At 43.8% G+C, this 24,366-nt stretch overlaps 1 protein-coding gene and 1 non-coding gene across 8 annotated transcripts in view; both read right to left on the reverse strand.

The window, feature by feature from the left end:
- SDCCAG8 (SHH signaling and ciliogenesis regulator SDCCAG8) overlaps positions 1-24,366 on the reverse strand; it is a 251,378-nt gene that overhangs the window by 24,855 nt on the left and 202,157 nt on the right. The window contains exon 17 of one of the 7 annotated variants that reach the window (XM_042976938.1): positions 2,971-3,346. The exons of 5 other annotated variants lie outside the window; for them this stretch is intronic. In XM_042976938.1, coding sequence (XP_042832872.1) covers positions 3,190-3,346 — 157 coding nt within the window. In that variant the 3' untranslated portion in view covers positions 2,971-3,189. Of the gene's footprint in view, positions 1-2,970; positions 3,347-9,195; positions 9,306-24,366 lie in introns of those variants that run through there. One more of the 7 variants, XM_042976942.1, reaches the window with a different exon arrangement.
- On the reverse strand, positions 4,803-4,967 carry LOC122236065. Its single transcript, XR_006214271.1, has one exon. It is a non-coding gene; the product is annotated as a U1 spliceosomal RNA (small nuclear RNA).

Below are 24,366 nucleotides of genomic sequence, written 5' to 3' on the forward strand. Positions count from 1 at the left end.
TTTTCATGACCTATCCTAAAATGCGCCATGAGAATCAGGGCTTTCTGATTCCGCACAAATGTTCTAAGCCTGAGGACCCTTTACTGCACAGTTGTTCATACTTACATTCCCTCTGCCTGCTTACAAAGTTACCATTAATTTCACTTTCCAGCAACACTTCCCATCTCTTTGTGTGCGCTCACTCTCTCAAATTCTCCTCCATATTTCCACTCCCAGATACTCTTGAACTTTTGCACACATTGCCAGTTTGAGCCTGCACGGAACAATCAGTATATTAATTCCACTCGGAGAGAGTGAGGTTTTTCTAACACAATCTGCGCAACCTGAACTCTTTCCTTCAGAAACACTTTGCCTTTAAAAAGAAACTCCCAGCATGAACCTCATAAGAAGCGACATGTAACAGACAGTGCATGTGGCGTTGGGCATGCAGCTCAGAATTAAAAGAGAATTTTTTACTTTGTTTCTTCGGTGCCATGTGCATAATGTACATGTGGACGAAACTGACATCAGACATTTAAAGCAAAAAAAAAAAAAAAAAAAAAGGAAAAGAAAAAGGGATGGGGGAGGGGGATGTGATGGTGGCGGGAAAGAAAGAAAATGTGTTGATAAAAACAGTAACTTCTGTTAATCTACATTTTTCAGTTACTGTCTTAATTAAGAATGTTAGGAAATATGTTGCAGTTTAATTGCATTGTTTCAAGAAATTCTAATGCTGACAAATTTGGGACCATGTACACTTGGATGGTATAAAGGATTAAAGTGGTAATTTCTTCCAATTGGGAGATAACAATCAAAATTATACTTCCCCCACTGCCCCCCACCTCCGCCCCATGTTCAGCATGAAATGAGCCCTGGGGGTGGGGGTCAAAGTAATGTGTTTTAAACCTGTGTCTATGAGATACAAATAATTTTTCTGAAATTTTTTAATGTGTATTTTTGAGAGAGACAAAGAGAGAGCGAGCAGGGGAGGGACAGAGAGAGGGACACAGAATCCAAAGCAGGCTCCAGACTCCCAGCTGTCATGTCAGCACAGAGCCCGATGCGGGGCTTGAACTCACGAACCGTGAGATCATGACCTGAGAGGGAGTCGGATGCTCAACTGACTGAGCTACTCAGGCGCCCCACGAATAATTTTTTAATACAAAGAATTCACAAAAATGAAATAGCACCTCATCTGAAATAACTGGGTGACATTGGTATCCTTGCAGAAAGGAGTTATTTATGAAAGAAATTGGTAATGATCTCCAAGTGATTCTCAGATGACCTTGTGTCAGACAGTGAAAATCATCTGCCTCAGCCACAAGTACATAAAAACAATGACAGTTTGAAGACATATTCAGATTTTGGGACGCTGTTTTCTTCCTTCCCACTGCCAGCCCAGTCCTGCACACGCTCTACGTTTCATTTCTTGAGGTGGGGGGGAGGTCATTCACTTTTAACCTGGGCTCTCACTTCTTATTTGCTCCCATTCTCTGGGGCTAGTTGGGCTCACTGCCTGTGATGGGGCGGGGTGGGGGGGTGGGGGGGGTGCGAGCTCAAACCCTAAAGGAGATGCTGCTGTTCAGTGCTCTCTGCTCCCATGGCACGCAGCACAAACCAGGCACCCACAAGAGACTCCCACTGACCCGACTGGCTGCTGCTTTGATAACGTGGTCAGATAAATCAGCCAGTTCTTTCACTGCCTCAGCTACTCATTGCGCCTCCCGTGGACTACAATGCATGATACATCAGGGCATCTGATACATCATGGCGCCTGGGGGTGGGTCACCCATTCCCTTGAGGAGGCCGACCCAACTTGCTAGCAGCAAAAGGCATTGCATCGCCACAAAGAAAGATCTGTTTGCCCCAGAACGCAGCTGAAGTGTCCAAAGAGCTTGGCCAAGAGAACAGCTCCAAAGATTTGCTGTGGCTGGAAGGTGTCCCTTCTGCCTCAGTTTCTCAAAACAAGAACGGACAGAGAACGTGACCCCAGATGAAATACTGCCCACACGGTGCCAGTATCGCAGTGTCTCAAGTCTTGAACTTATATTTGCATTTCGTATCAGGGAATGGAGTCCTGCTCAGTTAATGGCATGCATGACCCAAAAGACCAAAGAATTCACTGCTATGGAATTAGTACAACTTGCTTTTAAGTGGCACACGTGAGATCCAAAAGGGTGAAGGGGCACGCACGTCTCAGGTGGTCAATACCTGGGACCACATAAAACTCTGAGCTGACCCATTAAGGGATTAAAGATTTTTCATCTCTTGGGGTTTCTGGAAGTTGTGGTGGGAGTACACCTCCCGGGGAGCTGGGAAAGGCCTCTGTCGGCCCGGACCCCTGCAGGGACCGCAGGAGGGGACCTGGAGCAGGACCCCAGCGTTCACTTCCAGGTTCAAGGGAGAGGAGAGAGTTCAGGCAGACATCCAGGCGGAGAGAGCCCAGGGCGAAATTCTAAGTGGAAAAGTTCTGAGTCCATTCTCGGAGTTGGAAGAACACTAAAAGAAGGAGAGGCCACAAGGGGGGAGGAAAAAGGGAAACAGCTCCCGCCCGAGGGCCGACTGCCTATCCAGCAGCGGCAAGGCTGTTCCCGGGCTCCCAGGACCATTTGTTCCATTACACAATCTCCTGAAGCCATTTAGAGAGAGCTCAAACAACTGCCTGTACCAACACGACACATGGCTTCCCATCCCGACTCTTTGCTAATCCAGACGCTCCAACCATCTTTCTTTAAGATGCCATATGGTTGGCAGAAGCCTGTAGATCTAGCAGCACATCTGCTTGTAAGTTTCTCCTTCCCCTCCATCCCCCTAACAAAAGAGGGATCGGGAGACAGACCGCGCGGGGCACGCAGGCGTACCTCTGCCCATATATAGTTCTTTCTTTTGAAGCCTGCTAACTAAACAGAATTGTTAAAGGGATGATCGGGAATTATTCGGGGCTCGCTCATTTTTAACTCGACAACATGGCGATTTATTTGCCTGTCGTGATTCAGAACAAGATTAGAAAAACAAAGGGTGGCTGGTCTCCTTTTCCCAAGAGCTTGATTACTTGAAAACCACTTCAAAGCTCTCCCTCTGGGAATCCTTGGGAGGCTTTCTGGCCGCGGGAGAGGGACGGCACCCTTGCCTGAAGCTATTTCTCCTCTTCTTTTTGGTCAAGGAAGACCGACAATCTGAGAAACCAGCAGATACCCAGAGCCTGCTTTGTTAGCAAGCACGGCGCGGCTGTATGCTAATGAGCCGGCACTGACACACTGCTTTTCTGTATGATGAGCAAAGATTGTTGACGCTGTTGAAATCCTGGCTCTCCTGGCCTGTGAGCCCACGGGCTGCCTCCTTGGAATCCGGCCCCCAGAAAGACAGGCTGCAAAAAAAATAATACATTCGACTCTCCTGATGACTGAAATCTGGCCATTTGTAACTTAGAGCGGTGGGGGACGGGGGAGGGGAGCGGGACTGGGAAAGTATTCTAAAATATTTTATCAGGCCAGGAATCAGAAAGACTAACTTTTAGACAAACTAAAAGTTAAACCTGGCAGACACATGTGAGTGATCGAGGCCAGGGCGCTCAGCTTCAGGAGCAAAAATCTGCAGAGTGGGGGTGAGGGGCAGTTGGTCTAGCCTCTGTAACATAGGGACAGCTGGGATATTCCCTCCGGACTGGTGCAGAGAGCCCTCTTGCAGATGGGACACCCCCACTGGTGGCACCACTCAGTCACAGGTGAAAAGCCATTTCTGATCTCCTTGTAAATTTGTTTGATCCATGTGTTGGCTGACCACGCATGGTTTTCCAAGTCCGTGCAAATGAGGGATGGTAAAAAAAGCAAACCGAATATTCCATTGTTGCAAAAGTAGACCCTTTTTTTTTCTTTCAGAAGTCAAAGAAGGGTGGAAAAGGATGCCGTGTTAAGTGCTGAGGACGTTAAATGAAATATCCCTTTATCTGCTTGGAAACTCTAAGTAGTCAGGCACTATTATTTTGATTTAATAGATTGTGGAGACTGAGGCTTAGAAAGGGTTAGCAAAAAAAAAAAAAAAAAAAAAAAAAAGCAAAACTTCAGCAAACCTGCAGTGAGGAATTGCTGAATCCCAGGGAGCCTGGGTGGCTCACTTGATTAGGCATCTGACTTTGGCTCAGGCCATGATCTCATGGTTCGTAGGTTCGAGCCCTGTGTGGGGCTCTGTGCTGACAGCTCGGGGCCTGCTTCAGATTCTGCATCTCTCTCTCTCTCTCTGTCCCTCCCCCACTAGTGCTCTGTCTCTCTGTCTCTCACTCTCTCTCAAAAATAAATAAACATTAAAAAATTAAAAAAAAAAAAGTAACTGCCAAAACCATGCAGATCTCATGAAGTCCAGTAGGCTCCAGGTGTTCTGCACAGACACGTCCCCTCAGGATATGCCCGGGTTCCAGGCTGCCCACCTGAGCAGACCACTGTCAGCTGGTGAGCAATAAACTAGTTCAAATTAGTATGCTGACGGGGGCACCAAACTGTAAATTCCATTTACTTGTAATCTACAATGTGAATGAAAATTCATGTAACTGAAATGCAAAAACATGAGGAGTGACTAAGAAAGCATTGAATATTATAATGAAAGTATCAGAACTTAGCCATTCAAAAAGTATGCCCTTCAAATTATTCCCCTTGGGGATGTGGGGATAGCACGTGTTTTCCAACCACAAGGCCACTGCCTAGATCTTGCCGACAGGTTCCTCCTTTCTGAAACTTCCTCCATAGCCTCGGGCTTCATGGGTGGATACACACGTAAGTCTGTGAGTGTGTGTTCAATGCATTTTGTCAAATTCATACATTTGTCCCCCCTAGGGGAAAGCGCGAATGCAGTCACCCACTACCACAAATTGTGCAGTCAAGTTTCCCACATTTGGGGAAATCGCAGGGGTCAACGCATCCGGAGTGCAATGGATAAGCCTTGCCCTGGGAAAACCACCTTCGCTGATCGTGGTATCTCCTTTGCCAGGTAAGTATAAAAATCATATGTTTTAATATAAAATACATGCAGTGCAGGTTATACTACTCAATGATTACACAGACTAGATGCTGGGAGCCTGATTCTATTATCAACAGGAACAATAACCTATTATTAACAATTGCTTTGTTACCATTGAGATGCAGCTATGTAGAATGACAACTTTGAATTAAAAGAAAAAAATCTACGTTGAAATCTGAGCATGGTCCCAGGCAAATTCTTCTAAGCCTGTTTCATTTCCAATATAAAATGATTCTACTACCTCCCAGGACTACTTGGAGAGTTAGAGACAGCATGTAAAATGCCTGGCCCTTAGAGATCCTCACTAAGTGAAAGTACAATCATCATCGTCATTATTATTTTTAATAAAGTGTTTCAGGGCCGCCTGGGGGGCTCAGTCAGGTGAGTGTCTGACCCTTGATTTCGGCTCAGGTCATGATCTCACGGTCGTGGGATGGAGCCCCGTGTCAGGATTCTCTGCTTGGGGTTCTCTCTCTCTCCCCCTCTCTTTTTGCCCCTCCCCGGCTCATGCTGGCTTTCTCTCTCTCAAAACAAATAAATAAACATTAAAAAAGTACTTCAGAGCATATGCACAGTGCTTTCACATACACGAGCGCACCTAACTCTGAAAACGGCCCCGAATATACGAAGTGCTGCTTCTTTCAAATGAACGAGGCAATTAAGATTCCATAATAACATAACTAAAGCAATAAACAGTATGAGGTATTATTATTATTATTATTAATTGAGAGTCTTCTATGTGCAGTGACTGTGCTAAGTGTTTTTCCAGTTATTTGTAAGTCATTATTAGCAACCTTTTCAAGAAGGTATTATGGCTACTATTGTGATCCTCATTTTATGGACAAGAAAGTGAGGCCCAGAGATGCCCCTGATATCTTGCCTTATTCACATAGTAAGTGGAGAGCTAGAACACAATCCCAGGTCTGTCATCTAAACCCACGATCCCCACGGCAGCTATAAAATAGCTAAGACAGGACTGAAAGCCAGATTTCTCTGTTTAAGATCTGGTGCTCCTTTGTCCATACCACATTGTCCTTGGGTGGAACTTAACTAAAAGCTACTGGACATTTGACAAGACAGCCTCCTAGCAAAACAAGACAAAACAAAAAACAACTTTGTCCTCACCGAATTTCCATGTATGCTAGTAAATTCTATAGGGTCCGTGGTTCAAGTATCATGTGTGTTTATGTGCACTTGCACAGAGCCTGAACGCTGGGTGCCCCCTCCAACGTAGTGAAAAATTAGAGCAGTTTTCCTTAGAGCATTTGAATGCATCACACACACAAACACACACCATCAGAGCTGTCATTATATATTTGGAATCCAACATCACTGAAGTTGTCAGAAATTTCTTATCAAGACAATAGTCTTTCAATAAAAGTTAACTGTCAATAGAAGGCTTCTGAATCAAAATGATCTGCTGGGGATGCTAGAACATTTGGAGGCTGCTGATCAGATGCTGGCATGGAGCAAAGGGAGGTTTGGTGCACATATGTGCCCAAGCAGACAGCTCCCCCCACCCCCACACACAAAGCCCCGAGGTGTCCCCGAGACTCTCCTCTGGCTTCTGGGCCAGTGGGATCTGGGGACTGTAATCTGGGGTGGGTTTTTCTCCGGCCTCTGCTCTCTCCCTCCTCGCATCCCCCTCGCCTGATTGGACCTGGACTGATTTCCAAAATCACTGGATCCCCCAGCTTCCTAATTTCACCGCGGACTCCAACTCAGTTCAAAACAGAATAGGATTTTAACCAAGCAACCAAGCAAACAAACAAATACCTTTTCTATCACTTCAGTGCTTCCAAATTCATTAATCTTTGGTCACATTTCCAGTCAACAGTCAAAAGCAGTTTCCAGGAGGGTCTGAGCTTAATAGACTGTGAACGGAGATGTGTTACTTGGGAAGTTAGCGCTGTATAAGCACCAAGTGCCCCCACGCTTTCAAACTTAAAGGAGATGAGTCTCAAAGGCCTCTCTAGAGTATTCTGGAATGCGTCGTTATGAGGCGGCACTTCTGATCTGTCAGGGGTGGAGACCTGAATATTAACCGTCCGTCCCCCTGACAGTACTCCCCAGAGGCCGACATTGTGAATGTTCTGCCCTTCATTAATTACAAGGGCTGCAGTAGTCCTGGGTTATAGCACGAGAACAAAAACCCTGTTTCATTCTAACTTCGCTAAAGGTGGAGGGAAGACCTATTTAATGTTCACGAGCTCTGATTACAGGTTGTACATGTTGCTCCCTGTGCTGAGCGCTGTGGCAATGCACATAGCTAACGTTTGTTGAGTCCTTGCTGTGTGCCAGGCACTGCTCTGAACATTTGTGTAATAATTCGTGCAATCCTCTTAACCCCATGAGATACGTAACACAACTGTCATAATTTTATGGATGGAGATGTTTAGGCCCACGTTAAGTAGCTCGTCCCAAATCACACAGCACAGAAGAGGGCAGAGCAGGTATTTGAAGCCGTGCCATCTGGGTTCAGAAGGCACGTTCTTAACTACCCTTCCCTATGATGACTCTCAGAGACACTAAGTAGGAAAGGGTCTGATTCTCAGCCTATCAGCCATGGGAGTTTGGTGATATTTAGCCTCTCTCTAACCAGATGACTTCAAAGTAAAATGTAATTTTTACCATACATGTCCCACCTGTCCATCTCACAAGATTGTTAGGAAACTTTATTTTATATTCGTGTTCTCACTCCCATGATTCTCTGCTTTCTTTCTCCCGTGTGCAAAGGTCTAGTGTAGGCCCATTGGGCGTGACCTCTTTGAGGGGATGGCCAGTATCTAATATATTTCAGTAGCCCCTGTGGCCAGACCTCACAGCTAGCTATGACTATCTTCATCACAGCCTCAGAAATTGCCTCTTTGGGTGCTAATTAGGGGCCCCAAAACGAACAACCAAAGACCTTTGGCTTTGCCAACTGAAGAAGGGGGCATAGATTTGTATAGATTTGTGCATCCTGCATTTGGTGTTTAAATGGCTTTTCCAAATGGTCTCAGACGAAACGAAAAGGCACTGAAATCAGCCAGCCCCAGTAAGATATACAGGGACAGTCTGACCAGAAATAAGCTAGGGAAAAACAAGTAGTAGCTTCTCTTCTGGAAGCCCCTGAGGTCAGCTTTGTCATCAGCCCACGGTGCTCAGGGATATTAAAAACACTGCCACAATGGAGTGAACATAGCTAACGTGATAGAAAGGAGACAAGATTGGATATAAAACAGAAATACTGCCTTTCCAGAGAGAGAAAATTGTTAATACAAATGAACAGCTGTTTGGGAAGAAAACATTATTTCTCCAAACCCAGACAAAGCTCTATTTATTACATTTCAGAGACACTTAAATTATAGTGTCTGAAAGCTATCCTATCATGGGTTTATCTGTGACACCTAAATTATCCAAAAATCTGAGAGGTTAAGCCAAAATAAAGGCTTTCCTGTGAGAAAGACTTCTAGAGAGAAAGTTCCTCTTTTCCTCAAAGGAGCAGGTGAATAAATTCACTGTGTAGCATAACCAAATGAATACTAAATTCCAGCACTAAACTTTCTGGAAATGCAATGGAATATTAAATGCAAAATTCATTCCAAGATGTTAATGTATGCTATTTAAAAATCTAAATGCATAGTTCACTATTCCCATTGGTCTGTTTATATTCTTGTGTTCACATGGGTTCTCGACTGGATCCAGCTCTGGGTCTGCCCCAGGTGCTCCCCAGAAGTCCTGGAATGTTCTCTGTGCTTGCTGTGCTGGGCCAGTCCTGTTATGGGAGGTGCTGGAAATGGCATCAGCCCTGACCCTTCCAGAGGAGACCAGGGCTCACCAACACCTTTCTCACTGACTAACATGTGTCTGGCTGCCTTGAGGCATTTCTGGAAAGTAGACTGTCACACTCTGATTAAAAAAAAAAAAAAAAAATTGGGGCACCTGGGTGGCTCAGTTGGTTAGGCAACTGACTTCGGCTCAGGTCATGATCTCGCGGTTTGTTGAGTTCGAGCCCCGCATCAGGCTCTGTGCTGACAGCTCAGAGCCTGGAGCCTGCTTCGGATTCTGTGTCTCCCCCTCTCTCTACCCCTCCCCTGCTCACGCTCTGTGTCTCTCTGTCTGTCAATAATAAATAAACATTAAAAAAAAAAAGTAAAAAAAAAATTGCCACTAAGGGGAAAAAATGAAGAAAATCCTATTTGGCAGGGTCTAGGGAAAGTTACACAACAGACCAAGTGACCAGGTTAAGGGGCACTGTCAAGGTCAAGGGTAGGCTTGCCTCAGTCCTTTCTGCTCATCCCTCCAGTCAATTCAAGTACAGCACAGGCTTCAGGCTAGATGGGAAACACAACAAAAGCAACACCATAAAGAAGGAAACTAAAATCCATAATCCTGTGATGCTACCTTACCACGGGGTGACCTGAACTTGAATGCCCTGGGGCCACCCAGGAGTCTCTATCACCCTACACAAGACGCGTGCTTCCCTCCTCTCGTTAGCACTTGGTACCGTTCTACCTTTACTTCCGACACACCTCGTGGGGTGCAGTGCGGCATAGTAAGTTAGTGAAGACTTGAGAGTTTCCTAGTGAAAGGTGTTATGGTGTTATGTAAATACACAGTATTATTTTGTCTTTATTCCAGCATTACTGGTTTGAAATAGTTCAGTGTGTGTAAATATGTTTAATAATGTGTATTAATTAGATTTTTTTTTTTTTTTTTGGAATTCCCTGGCATCTCAGTTAACTAAGTGGTAGCAGGCTTACTGGTGCAGGGAACTGTTAAGGACAGTCTCTGACAACTATCCATTGGTCTGTCCCGTTCAGATCAAATTCTAGCTAGGTGAATCCACTCAGTGTGTGTAGTCATTTACTTGAGCACAAGACGAAATCGCTAGGTTGTGACCCCCTCGTGAAAATAAAGAGCCAGATGCAAATGTTAAAATTCACAACATGCGACCAACCCATCCCAGAGAATGGGAGGAACTGGGCAAGCTCCCTGTAAGCAGTTAGTATGATGGAAAAGCCTAAGCGTGCAATGTTCGGGAAAAAAAAAAAAAATTCTTTTAAGTGCCAGTACCACATGCTTTATACTGAAGTGTCTAAAAATAAATACTACTCTGAAGATCAAGTGTCAATCAGGGCCAGGTTAACCCTTGGTAGCCACTTCCGTTCCCCTCTAGGAATAGCACTTTCTCTGACCTTGTCAGCAACGTAGGGTCAAGAGGATCTGACCGTGGCAAACCAACTTTCTTTACAGGGTTCTGAATAAAGGGTTATTTCCAGCCTTCTCTCCAGACAAGAGCCATCTACACCTGCTGGCGCTCATAGGAACACTGAGAGTTCAGATTGATTACATGGACAGGTATTTCCCGGAGACGTTGCTTTTTAAATATCCTGTGTGGGCATGTGCCCATGTGGCAGAATGGTCTTGTTTTCTTTCCCATCACAGATGGCCGAGAGTCCTTCCCATGAGAATGGAGTCAAAAGCATAGGCTTCAGAATTATCATAAAGATGGGGAGAAGGCGTCAATGAATTACTGAAAAACTCACAGAACTCATCATATGCTGAGTTAAATGAGTAATGTTACCCTAGAGAACATTTTGTGTTATGTGTATTATTTTCTCCCTCCCAAGATAAAAATCTGCACAGAGACCTGCACTGTGATTGGATTGTGCCATACAGGCATCATAAGAAGTCCTTGAGTCAGTACGGTCTTGAGCTGGACAGCCAAACACTCCAGGCTAGCTGACTGAGCCACCAGGAAGAACAAGACATAGAAGCATGTCTTGACATTGGGAATACAAGGGAGGTCAGACAGAAGTCATGTGCTGCTTCTCATGTTGGGTTTTAAGTCTAAACCGATCTTCCAAAGTGTGGAATCCAAAGAATATTATTAGAAAGAGTGCCTTTTTTTACTCTCTGCATATACCCAGCTCTCCTTCAGAGTCAAGAATCACCTTCTACAAAGCCCTATCTGATCTCCTCCTATATGTTCCTTCTCCCGTGTTCCACATCATCGCTCTGATCACAGTGCATCAGAACTGTCTACAGGAAGAAAGGTCAGCCCTTTGTGAGCAGGGGATGGTTCTCACGGGCAGCCACAATGTCTGGCGCAGGACCTGACATAGGCAGGTATTGAAGGAAAGAAGGATTTTTTTTTAAGTGTTTATTTATTTTTGAGAGAGAGAGACAGAGAGACAAAGTGTAAGTGGTGGGGGAGGGGAAGAGAGAGAGGGAGGCACAGAACCCGAAGCAGGCTCTGGGCTCCGAGCCATCAGCACAGAGCCCGATGCGGGACTCGAACTCACAAACTGTGAGATCGTGACCTGAGCCAAAGTGGAACGCTCATCCAACTGAGCCACCCAGGCGCCCCAAGGAAAATAGGATTTGTAATAACAGCATCACAGACCATGCTTATAAAGCACCGACTGGCCTGAAATCAGATGGCATCACAGTCACATCACCCTTTTTATAGAGATGGCTTTCAAGGAACCACTGGCAAAAGCTGCCATCTCCACCTTCAGCTGGAGTAGAGAATTAGTTACATTTGTGGAGGTCATATTGCTTTTGCTTCTGAAGAATATGGACTTCTTTTTTTTTTTTTTTTTTTTTTTTTGCTAAAAGAAAGCTAGATAAAAAAGAGGGCAATGCCTTGGTGTAGAGAAGGCCTTGGGGACTTTCTAGGAAAACAATTTCACTGGCAGCAGCTGGAGATGCAGCATATGATCTTGCTAAAGCTGTTTAAGTACCATACACGCTGTTGATGCTGGTGTTTTCCAGTGACTGAGAGGCAGGGACTTCAATGCAATGTGAAGAAAATACCACAACATTCACCTGTCCCGGCAAGTATTTACCAAACACCTACAACGTACTCCCTACCGGCTTCTGGGAAATGGTGGAGAACAAGACAGAGAAGATGTCACTCCCAGGGGGTTGCATGTAGTTGTCGACGGGATCCCTATCTGGGGAAATTTCGCAAAGACGCTTCTGGGAAAGTGCTGGGAGAGGAACCTCAGTGGTGGAGGGGAGGCAAGTTAAATCTCTGCTCGAGGACTCACTCATGATGGCATCATCGTGACCCGATTCGGTAAGCTTTGTTTAAACAGACTTCCAACTACATTTTATGAGCTCTGGCCACGGTGGCTACCCAAGCAGATTAGATACTGGCCCTGCCCCTCAGCACCTCCAGAAAGACCTTGGCACATGGGTAAGGAAAGCAGTAGATCGGTGTGCAAGGGGAGGGCCCAGGTGCAGGTGAGCGGTCTTAGAATTCAGAAAGAGGACTTCATTGAAGAAAACCTCTCCATTGACTCTAAAGCAATGTGAGTTACTGATGAGCCAACAAGATACGACAGTACACTCATCTGTACCAATAACCCTGAAAGAGAGTAATACGGAAATAAAATGTACTGCCTGACTGGTAACAAAGGTTTCGATGCAATCCATTTCACAACACAGCAGAATGCTAATGTAGTTCAAATCTGACTGGATGTGCCAAGAAAGAAAAAATGTTTCCCATCGATGCAAATTTTTTGGAGACTAAGAAAATGGACTTCTAGAGCCTCTCAAGGACTCTGCTAGTCATGCCACAGACAGTTTGAAGGAACTGCTGACTCCTGAGACCACGCTGCGGGATTAAAACAAAGACCGCAGAGTTGCCGCCTTCCCCGAGCAGCATTCATGGGATCGCGAGGCGGGGACACCTTTCAGAGCAGGGAACAGGCAGAGCTGGGAACAGGCAGGCTGACCCAGTGCACTTTCTTTTTGATCAACCTTATATTTGACTGTATTTTAGTAAATTATCCATGTAGTTGTATTTTGACAGCTCTCTTTACAGCAGTAAAACAAAATGTGTGCATCGCAAATGGCAAAGATTCAAATTTCAGCTATGTTTATCCAAAATAGCACTGAACTGCTTCTGTACTTATGCTATACTGCCTACAGCTTTACGGAAGGGAAGACAGATGGGATGAATTTAGCAGGGAAACAGCTGTGGCTTGAAGAAGAGACAAGCAAAAGTTTTGCTATCAGGCTTCATTATGTATCAAGGTACCAGTAAAATGTGTATCCGTAAGGCAGCCAAAAAAGTGTTTTTCATTTGACTAGTGATAATTACCCTTTCTCAACAGCTGACAATGTTCTAAGTGGCATTAAATAGGTAGAATAATTAAGCAATAAGATACAACAGGCAGCGCCTTGCTGGGAACTGTGGTTCCCCTCAGGTGAGCTTGGAAGGCCGAGGCTAAGGGGTCAATGACTTCAACTGCCTGAGAGATACAGCGGGAAGTTGCTGGGCGGACCGCATACCAATAGGAAACAGGAGGGAAACTCCCCAGGGAGGCTGGAAACTGGGAGCTTATCTGTGACGGTGACATCTTGGAAAGAAAGTGACCCCCGAACTTCTGCCCCCGACTCAACAATGGATGTGTGCCCTTCACCCCCACTGGACATGCTTGTGGAAATGGAGGGAGGGATGGTCCCCCTCGGAATCCTCTTTCGTCTGTGTTCAGATGTTCAGTTAGGTGTTTCTCAAGACTGGGCTGCGTCAACCTTCAGACAAGAGGATATTTCCGGGCTTTACAATGACGACCAGTCACATTGCTAGTTAAGTGTGCTCGGATATACCGTTCCTGACACCGTACCGATCCCACTCTCAGCTGTAGCCTCGGGGAAAACTGACCAACGTCTACTGCCAATCCTAGAGACCCCCCATGCAGATGAGGGCTCACTGCACAAACTTGGTGTTTGTAATAAGAAAGCATGCACTTTGTGGGAAAAAAAATTGTACCTCTTTATGATTGCATTAAGTAGAGCCCTCTATATTGGGTGACCGACAAAGAAAAAATATATATACGTTTATATATTGATGTTTAGCTATTTTTGAGAGAGACAGAGCATGAGCATGAGCAGGGGAGGGGCAGAGAGACAGGGAGACACAGAATCTGACGTGGGCCTCGAACCCGCTGACTGCTAGATCATGACCTGAGCCGAAGTCGGACACTTAACCGACTGAGACACCCAGGCGCCCCTAAATAGATTTTTTAATAAATCTAACCTGTGCCACACATGGATAACACCCTTGTGCTCCACCCAGATCAATAACGTTAATACTGCCATGGTAACAGAAAGGAGAAACACAGAAACGGCCTGAAAAAGGAACAAACACACTGTGACGTGTATGCACTAAGCCCGGCTGTGACAGTGCTATCTGGTGGCACAAAGTTTACCTCACTGCCACTGAGTGGTAATGAATGGAAAGCATGAACATGGTCAAAAGCATGTGAGAACAGATTAGGAACTTACTACCTTCCTCAGTTTTCACCATCACTTTCTATTTGCGCTCAGGCAAGAGGCTGTACGTTTTCTTTTCTTGTAGGTACAATTATTGTTGTCCCCCTGTGGCCTTTTTGTAACGTTCTGCTACTTTTCCAGTGACTTTTGTTCCTGGCAACACTTCTCAGGACTCTACCGGACTGCGTCTTGACAGGCCCCCTAATACCACTGCTTTTCTGGGTCCACTAGGACCATTGTCTCTTTTAGAGGCAGAAAGACCATGAGGTATTGTAGAGACAGCACAGGCTTTGGAGTCAGGTAAACCTGTTTGAAGTGTAGCTTCGCCTCTCACAGACAATTTCCTTCCTCTGGGTCTCAGTTGCCTCATTTGTAAACCGGGGTAAACTGTGGACAGCTTTTGTAGAGCACCTAGTGTAACATCACAGTAAACCGTCAATAATTAGGAATGACTTTTTTTCTTTTTGTTTAATGGAAGGAAGGATTTTACTGAATTGCCCTTCCTGCCATTCTCTTATTTCAAATGATTGTTCCTCTTCTACTCCTTCTCACTATTCATCCATCTGCCTTGAATTTACAGCAACATAAACATACTTGAGAATGTGACTATTTTAGGCTCTCTACCACATTTTCTCCTATCGATCAGCACCCAAGATTTTCATGCAGAGACACAGGATCCTCAGGTATGAGATATGTTTGCACCGCTTAAGGCACGCATGTTGGGACTCCGTTCTGAAACTGACCAGATGCCCTTCGGGGAACCACAGTCGTGGCTTAGTGGCTGGAGAGCAGCTCAGAGGACACAGAGAATGAGAACATAAAATAATGCCATATCTGGTTGGTATCACGCAGGAACTTTTTAAAAATTGGTATCACGGGAGCTAAAATATTCCTAAGTTCTTCACATCGGCCTCCCTTCTTCATAGACTTGGGAGTAAAGCCACATGGTTCTGGTTCCTCCTCTGTCGTGTAAGTGGCTGTGTGACCTCCCTGTGCCTCAATTTCCTGAGTAGTACTTTCCTCATAGTGTTGTACAAGAATTAGATGTGTCAATGAAGGTAAGCGTTTAGAACATGGACAGTGGCTGGTACATAGAAAGTACTATCTAAAGTTAGCTGCTGCTGGGGCGCCTGGGTGGCTCAGTTGGTTGAGCATCTGACTCTTGATTTCAGCTCAGGTCATGATCCCAGGGTCTTGGGATCAAGCCCCGCATCAGGCTCTGAGCTGAGTGTGGAGCCTGCTTAAGATTCTTTTTCTCCCTCCATCCCTGTCCCCAACTCTCTCTAAAATAAATGAAAATAAAAAAAATAAAGTTAGCTGCTACAATGTTAGTGATAAGAATTGTAATGGTAATTTATTATATATGTATTTATGTGTTGTATGATTATGTGCTAGGTAATAATCATCATTATTGTAAGGTGTGTCAGAAAATTTGTACATGGTAGCAAGAAGTTTTGTACAATGTTTAATGGGTGCCAAACTATGGAAACTGGGAGTCAGCAAGAGGGCCTGGAAGCAAGAACCCTTAGCGCATGAAATGGAGTAGAGATAAGGTCCTGGGCCCTGGAGGCTGGTGGCGTGGATGAATTTCTCTTACGGCAAAGATCTTAAGATCGTCGTTTTGATCACCAGACTTCTTCATAAGAAGTATGCTCCTAAAGTTAGTAACTTGCTCAGACCCACACACAAGTCAAGACCAAATGGAACTGTGTCTTGTACCTCTTGAGACCTCATTTCAGGATGGATCCCAAAGGTTCCTACAGAGAGATCTCGATCCATACAAGGATACTTGATGATTACATTTCTGATAGAGAGAGATGCCTTGGGCACTGCAGCCAAAAAGAGAAGAATACATGACCAGAGGCCATGCTGTCTCAGTGCAAGTCAACACGGTCTCCATCTCTTGGATTCCTCATATTGTAAATGATGATAACCACCTTTGATAACCACTTAACCGAGGGTTGGAGCTGAAATTCATAAAGCATGCATGAGGTTGAAATTATATAAATACAGAAACGATCTCTCTTTTAAGAATCAATTTTGAGTGACTTCAATCAATATGTTAAATGCCTTATAAAACTAATGAAAAATTAAACTTCAGATACACTGTACTTTGACATCAACCATCAACATTACAAATGCCATGTTTGCGCAAAGACTGCTACCAGCAGAAAATTCAGAAATAAAATACACCGTATTTAAAAGAAAACATTTCTCAGTGCACGATACCAGTCAACAGTGGTAAGCCATTACTGATATGGAGACTGACCGGCCAGGCAAAGCAAAGACATTTTTACTTAAAAGGTGGATTCTTTCCCAATATTTTCTGCACGGCTCTGATATTACATTTAAAAAGAAAGAACCGTGCCTTGGATGTAAAACCAACTATTAAACAATGTGGACATTTACATGAGCTATCTCTAGTTTTGTGATAATAGTCACTCCCTGGTAGTCTAGTGGTTAGGATTGGGCGCTCTCTAGTTTTGTGATAATTTTCACTTTTGATCTGACACCGAGAATGAAACATCCTCATGTCTCTGGGATCAACACAGGAGACAAGGGCTGAACTTGAATATTCATATGATCTTTTCCATAAAGAAAAATTAGGAAATAATTGACTAATTGTTATAAAGCATGATACCCATTTATGACTCCCAAGCCCTGTTTCTAGCATTCATGATAAATACCTATGATTCCCTCCATCCATTTTTATTTTTGGAAGTTCATCTCTGTATATTCTGTGACAATCTGCTCCCCTAGAATTTGGAATTTGAATAAAGCAGATTTGGTTGCTTTTTTTCCCCCCAGATGAATGCACAAAGACCCTAAAAAAAACAAACGTTCTTTAGAAGACAGAGCAATGAGTGTATTTACTATTTATTAAAGTATAGCATCTACCAAAAAACCTGCAGGCTGAGCTCTAATCAGCTCCCCCCTACCCAGGACAATTCCATGGTAGGAAGCATGATGAAAGGTCCAGGAAAGCACAATGAGAAAGAGGAGATAAAGACAGAAGATAGTCCCCTCAAAATAAAAAGAAAAGAAAGAAATAGCCTACCCCTCACCAAAAACAAAAAGTAAACCACTTCCCCTGCTTCCAACCCTTTTTTTTTTTTAATGCTGGGAATGACCCACTTTGACCTAAGTATATTAGTATAAAAATAAACGCTAAAAGACTGGTTTTCCTTACATATTTGCATGAAAAGAATTACAGATACAGGGAACAGCTCACTCTAATTTCTTCTAAGAAATCATTTTCTCAAAGCAGATTCTCCCACACTGGCTTCATTATAACTGAGGCATCCGTTTTTTAAAAATACTATTTATTTTGCCACTATATGGCCAAATTTGTCATCTATTTCTGCAGGCTTGTTAAAAGAATCATCATTTAGCTTTCCATAATCTGCAGGGCCCAGAGCAGCTAGAATTATAGGGGAATTTCCCCACTGGTCAGGGCAGGATGGAGGAGGAAAACAGAACTTGACTACTTGGGGCACCTGGGTGGCTCAGTGGGTTAAGCATGCGACTTAAGCTCAGGTCGTGAATCTCACAGTTCGTGAGTTTGAGCCCCACGTCGGGCTCTGTGCTGACAGCTCAGAGCCTGGAACCTGCATCAGATTCTGTGTCTCCCTCTCGCCCTCTGCCCCCCTCCATTTGTTCCCTCTCTCTCAAAAACACATAAATAAACATTTAAAAAAGAAAGAAGAAAAGAACCTGAGTACTCTTCTCAGACCTAATTCTGTCAGGTTTTCGCTGTCACGAAACCAAAACAAGGAGAGGAAGCCGACATCAAAGTAAACTCTACATGCTCCTGGTTCATGCAGTGGATAAGGAGATGGGGGACACACGACATCTGGACGGAGACCAAAGGACCCCACTAATCCTCACTCCCAGACCACACATACCTCGGGTGCAGAGACCACTCTGACCCATATTTGTCTCCTTAGGGCCCAGGATAGCGCCCAGCCAGGTCCCATGAGAAAGCTGAAACTGCTGGTTGGTTGGGTAACATTCTCAAACATGCTCTGCCCTGCAAATGCGGCACAGAGGGCTCTAATGAACTGAGTAGTGTTTCACATGTGTTTGCATCACAAGGCAAATTTTCTACAGTGAATTGTGTTGTTAAGGGACGAATGACCACTTAACTCATCCATTTTGGAAATCTGGATTTAATATATGGGGCTTGCCTGAAGTGAGATGCAGGGACACAAGCTTGGCTTTCTATCAGGCTGAATTTGGAGTAAGACATTTTGATTTAGGGTCATTTATGAAATTTCAGAGCCTCCAGTTTTTTAGCACAATTGAGTGTGCCCAAGACAGACTGACGCAATGCAATTAAATATTTCGCAATTGGCCCACTTTTTCATGTTAGGGCTGAAAGAGGCTTCACAATTCCCTGGGAATTGTTTTCGCTATAGCTTTTAAACTTTTTATTCTTTCATTCTGAAGTAGAAAGATTCCCTTCTCTTAATATTGTACTTTTCTTTAAAATTGTGCCCTAAATTTTTCTTTTTTTTCTTTAAATTTTTTTTTAAATGTTTATTCATTTTTGAGAGACAGAGATGGCATGCAAGCAGGGGAGGGGCAGAGAGAGAGGGAGACACAGAATTTGAAGCAGGCTCCAGGCTCTGAGCTGTCAGCACAGAGCCCGATGTGGGGCTCGAACTCATGAACTGCGAGATCATGACCTGAGCCAAAGTCGGACGCTGAACCGGCTGAGCCACCCAGGCGCCCCTGCCCTAGACTTTTCTTGTCTTATGCATTGTGGCATTGTATTGTAAGCACTACATATGTTATATATATATATATATATATATATATATATATATATATGCATTTATTTATTTATTTATTTATTTATTTATTTATTTATATATAACATTAAAATTAATAATGATTTTGATTACTGAAACTAAAATGAACAGTTACAAAATTATTGTATTCTAACTCCCCTAGGAAGTTTTCTCTGACCACCAGATGCCTGCATTAGGAATGCCATATCTGGTGTGTTTATTGAAATCTTAACCACATGCATGGTCTATCGGCTGCAAAGTGCTGTGTCTGTTCGCTATGCAAGATGCAGGCCCCAATAAAGAGCTCTTCCCCACAGGTGCTCACCATCCAGTGGGGACACAGGCCTGTGTCACCAGGAGACAGCGCAGGTTGCACAAGAAGCATGATTTTAGAAATCTCAATGATGTGGGGCACCTGAGTGGCTCAGTTGGTTAAGTGTCTGACTTCAGCTCAGGTCATGATCTCGTGGTTCGTGGCTTTGAGCCCCGCATCAGGCTCTGTGCTGACAGCTCGGAGCCTGGAGCCTGCTTTGGATTCTGTGTCTCCCCCTCTCTCTGCCCCTCCCCCCACTTGCACTCTGTCTCTCTACGTGTCTCAAAAATAAATAAACATTAAAAATAAATAAATAAAGAAGATCACATATTAAGGTTAGCTAGAGCCAAATCCCTATTGGCCACCCAAAAAGACACTACCCCATTTCTTATTCATACCTAACCATGCATTCTACACCCCAAACAGGCATAATCCACAGACTGTAGTGCACTTGGGAGTAGATGCATCACCTGCGCGGCTCTAAGAGGACCCCACGTGAAGGGGGCGTTTCAGCCCACACAACAGCGTGAGCCCGTCAACAGGAAACAGAATTTTAGCCCTGCTGCAATTAGTTCTCAGATGTTGGGCTTGGCCTCTGTGCCTCAGCCCCATCAAAGGGAAGACAACACTAATAATCCATCTTGCACAGCATATATGAAAAGAAGTATCTATTTCATGATTTAAAGGTCATTGAATATATCACAGCTAGATAGTTGAAGCAAAATACCATATTCATCAGTGAAATAGGAAAGTTTAGCAGCCTTCATCTGTTCCCATTTTAAATTTACCACAGTATGTAAATGAGAGGATTTAAAAAAGCACCAAGCAAAAATCTGAGCTAGGTGCGACCGAAAAGCACAATCAGAAGCAAATTTGTGAGCCTCAAGTGCGGGAGTTTGCCAAATGGGCTGGTGCTTACATTTTACTACTAATCTGAGTTTATGCGAAGCCAGTAGAAAGATCCCAATTATTGTTAAATACCCAGAGTAGAAATTTGCTGCTAAACTGCTGTATAATAACGGTCTCAGGTTGGTTTTTGTAAACATCTTATTTTATATCCTGAAATTATCACAGGAATACCACACACAGAGCTGAACTTGAAACACACGGTCCTAGTCGCATCCATGGTCTGAAGAAAATACACGGAATACAACTTGCACTAGAGACTGAATTACCAGATTTTAATAATATTTTGCAGGGGTTGAGAGAATCTACTTAACCAGAAAGAGCAGTTATGCTACCCAACTTAACATTTCAAAATACAATTTGATGGCAAAATGAGATAATCTGACCATTCTTAACAGGAGTTTCGTCCGGTCAGAACATTCACACCGTATCAGACATTCACACCGTACCAGAAAGTGCACAGAGGCGGGTTTCACACTTTTGGAGATCTCAGCGGGCCAATATGTCATGTTGAGACATCAGCCTACTGTTGAAACAACATCCTGTCTGGTTTCTATGGAACAAACTACCTTCAAAAATAAAATGAACCATATTATATGAAGCCAAAGGGAAAGTAAAACTCAAGCATGTCGAGCATTCTCTAACCAAGCGTTAGCAGTTAGGAGGCCTGGTGTTCATACTATGCAGATCCTGCAAACTTGGGCTGGGCCCCTGAACCCACCAACAAGGGTGGGATTTTCAGATAGAAAGGCCTAGGCAACCACAGGATCCAGCCTGAGAGATGAGGAGACAGACCCCCACACTGGTGCCCATCGAACGCTCCGTGGCCAGTTCCACAACAAGACAGCGTGAAGCCCAGTCTGACTTCCCAGAGTCCCATGATGCTTATGATTCCCTCCTTCTTCCTCAAGTAACATCACAATGTTTATTCAACTATGAAAATGGGGATAGTAAAATAAATGTCTTTTCTACCTCATAACGTGTAATTACAGGAAAGGTCCCACTTTTTGGGTTCCCACTATGTTTCAGGCACTATTCTAGGCAGTAGGACCCTGGTGATGAGCAACACAGACCAGTCCTCACCTCGTGGCACCTACATTGTAGGCAAGAAAAGTAAACAGGGTGACTATGGAGAACAGCGGGTCAGGAATTCTTTAGAGAGTCTGACAAAAGATCAGACCTAGAACCTTGCCTGGCATAATGTAGGCACTGACAAACTAACTGGACCTGCTTCCCAGAAAAGGAACAAAAACATTAAATTTTGCATCCATTTTCAGGAGATTCACAGCCCATCTATGGATCTCAGCTTAAGAATTTTGTTGCAAAGGGAAGGAAGAAGAGGTCTAGGGAGGTGAAGAAGCATGGGGAAGGGAAAGGCCTGAGAACCAGGAGGAAAACACGATGGAAACAGACCACTATAAGGTAAACATGTAAGTGTGGGACACACGAAATCAAAAGGGCAAAATGGAAAAACAGATGGAGGGAACCTAGAAGGGGTTTGTCAGGGAAGGCTTCCGAGAAGGGGCAAAAACCCAAGCTGAGCCTTCTCTGAAAAAAAAAAAATTTTTTTTTTTTACTGTTTACATTTCCTTTTACAAAAGTAACACATGCTCAGTGCAGAAAACTTAGAAACTCTTGGAAAATGTTAAGAAAACACACCAATAACCCCTCTGCCTAGAAACAGCTAATGTAAACTATGACATTCCTCTGTGTGTGTATATGTGTGTGTGTACATGTGTATAGGCACACACAGGTGTGTAACAAGATGGAAACAAATGTATTCACTCGGTGTTTGGAAGAAGTAATTTGATAATCTGAGAAGATTCCAAACAGGCATGTTGAAGTTTTCTGGTCATTAAGTGGCCTCCTACGGCAGTTTTTCAAACTCTGGGTCACGAGCCCCTAGCAGGTCATTAAACAGAAAACATAGATTGCAGTCTATAGCAAAGGTATGTACTGTTTTATTAAACTTTCTTTAGGTGTGTGTGTGTGTGTGTGTGTGTGTGTGTGTGTGTGTGTGTGTGTGTAAAGCTTGCAATGTTTACTTTTTACTCAAGACCCAGGCTAGTTTGAATGTATGCACATTTGAGGCAAGAGCAGGGGCAGACTTGGATTATTCTGAATATTAGAGGGGTAAGGAATTAGTGGTCCCCAGAATGTGACAAAGCAAAGACAGTGATGGCGGCTGGGGACGGGAAGCAGAGGGAGGAAAAAGTTTCCAGAGTGGAAACACAGCCTAGAAGGGACTTTGAAAGAGAGAACCACGGATCAGTGGAAATTGCTACATTGTTTCTGAGGGATGCTATAATTTCTGAGGGTGTAAATGCTCACCACTTTTCTTATTATATCCTCTACGTCCATGCTGATCAGCCGTGTTTTGTGCATATGAAGTCTTTTTGGGAATTCAGAGAGATGCTGAGTTCTGCATACGAGTTGGCACAGAGAAAAAATTTGAGTCCACATGTGTGGGATATGAAAGCTAGAGCGTGAAGAAGATATTTTGGGTCTATATATCTGTATGTTTTTTTTTTTTTTTTTTTTGCAAAAATGGAATCATGTAATATATACTACTTTTATCCTATTTCTCCTTACAGATATGGAGACAGTTTGAATGTCTGTCATGTCAATAAACACTTTTCTGCTAACAAGAGATTTTATTAGCATTTTGGAATTCCACTGTAGGGAATTTATTGTTAGCTGTTTATGTAACTAATGTTCTGCTGCTGGACATTTTGATTATTTAATATTCTGAATTGATTATTCTCACTGTTCATCTCTTAGAAATAATACCACTGCTTAGAGTCATAATTAGTAGGACTGGCCTAAGAGAAGTATCATTATACTCATTACACTTTATTATCTACTTGGGTGTCCGTCCTATAAAGGAGGACCCTTTAACCTAGCACCAAGGACAGCGCCAGGTGTTATGGTAAGTGAACTGCAGGGAGCAGGAAGCAGCCTGGCTGGGAGGTGACGGAAGGCTATATACATTGGCAACATTGGTAAATCAACTACAATCTCTCATCTCATACAATTCTTGACATTTCTTGGGATTTAAAGTGCTTCTTGCAAAAACTACACATCTAGTTTGAATAGTCATAGGAATATATGTAAATTTGAAAATAAATTTGAAAATAAAAATTAGACTTGATTTAGGGAAATTTTAAGCCAAACAGAAATATGACCAACAATTGTCATCTTCAAAGTCATTGGCTCTTCAGGCATCCTGCAGATTCATTCCCAGAGATATAAAAAATGTCATGGGGGGTGGGGGCACCTGGGTGGCTCAGTCAGTTAAGCATCTGACTCTTGATCTCAGCTCAGGTCTTGAACTCAGGATCGTGAGTTCAAGCCCCACATTGGACTCCACACCCAGCGTGGGTTAAAAAATAAAACAAAACAGAACAAATAAATTTTTTAAAAACGTCACTGGGATTTAGACCAAAGAAACAGGTACTAACAGTAATAGGAGGAAAATTACTTGATTCCTTCTTCCCCTCACTTCTCATATCCCATCAACCGCTAGCCAACTTCACCTTCTACACATTTCCCCAATCCACCTCCTCCCCTTCGCCTCTATTTCAGGCACCCTTCATTTCCTGTCTAGTTTCCCTGCCTGGCTCCCTGAAATCCACCCTTCATGCTGCCACCAGAGTGAGCTATTTGAAATGCAAATCTGCTACTGTGTCCTGTTTAACACTCTTCATTGGTTCCCCAATACCTACAGGACACAGAGACAAGTCTCCGGCCCGGACCTCCTTCCTGCTTTGCATCTTCCAACACACCCTGTTTGTTGTTCATGTGACATCACTTTTCTCTCTGGGTTTCCTCTTTGCCTGCCATGCAGCCTTGCACACCCTCTGAAGTTACGTTTTGGCGTCCCTTCCTCTAGAAAGTTCTCCAGCATCTCCTGGGCTGGATTGGTGCCTCTCTTCAGTGATCCTATGCAGACACACACACATCTCTACCAAAGTCTTTACCCATGGTGCCTGTGGGGATGGGGTGAGGGCTTTACACCTCTTTCTCCAGAGATCAGAGACCAGTGATTAATTTATCTTCTCTGTCCCCATAGCCTGCCATTCCTGTCAGATA

The sequence above is a fragment of the Panthera tigris genome, chromosome F3, assembly GCF_018350195.1.
Source record: "Panthera tigris isolate Pti1 chromosome F3, P.tigris_Pti1_mat1.1, whole genome shotgun sequence".
In the NCBI taxonomy this organism is placed as follows: Eukaryota; Metazoa; Chordata; class Mammalia; order Carnivora; family Felidae; genus Panthera; species Panthera tigris.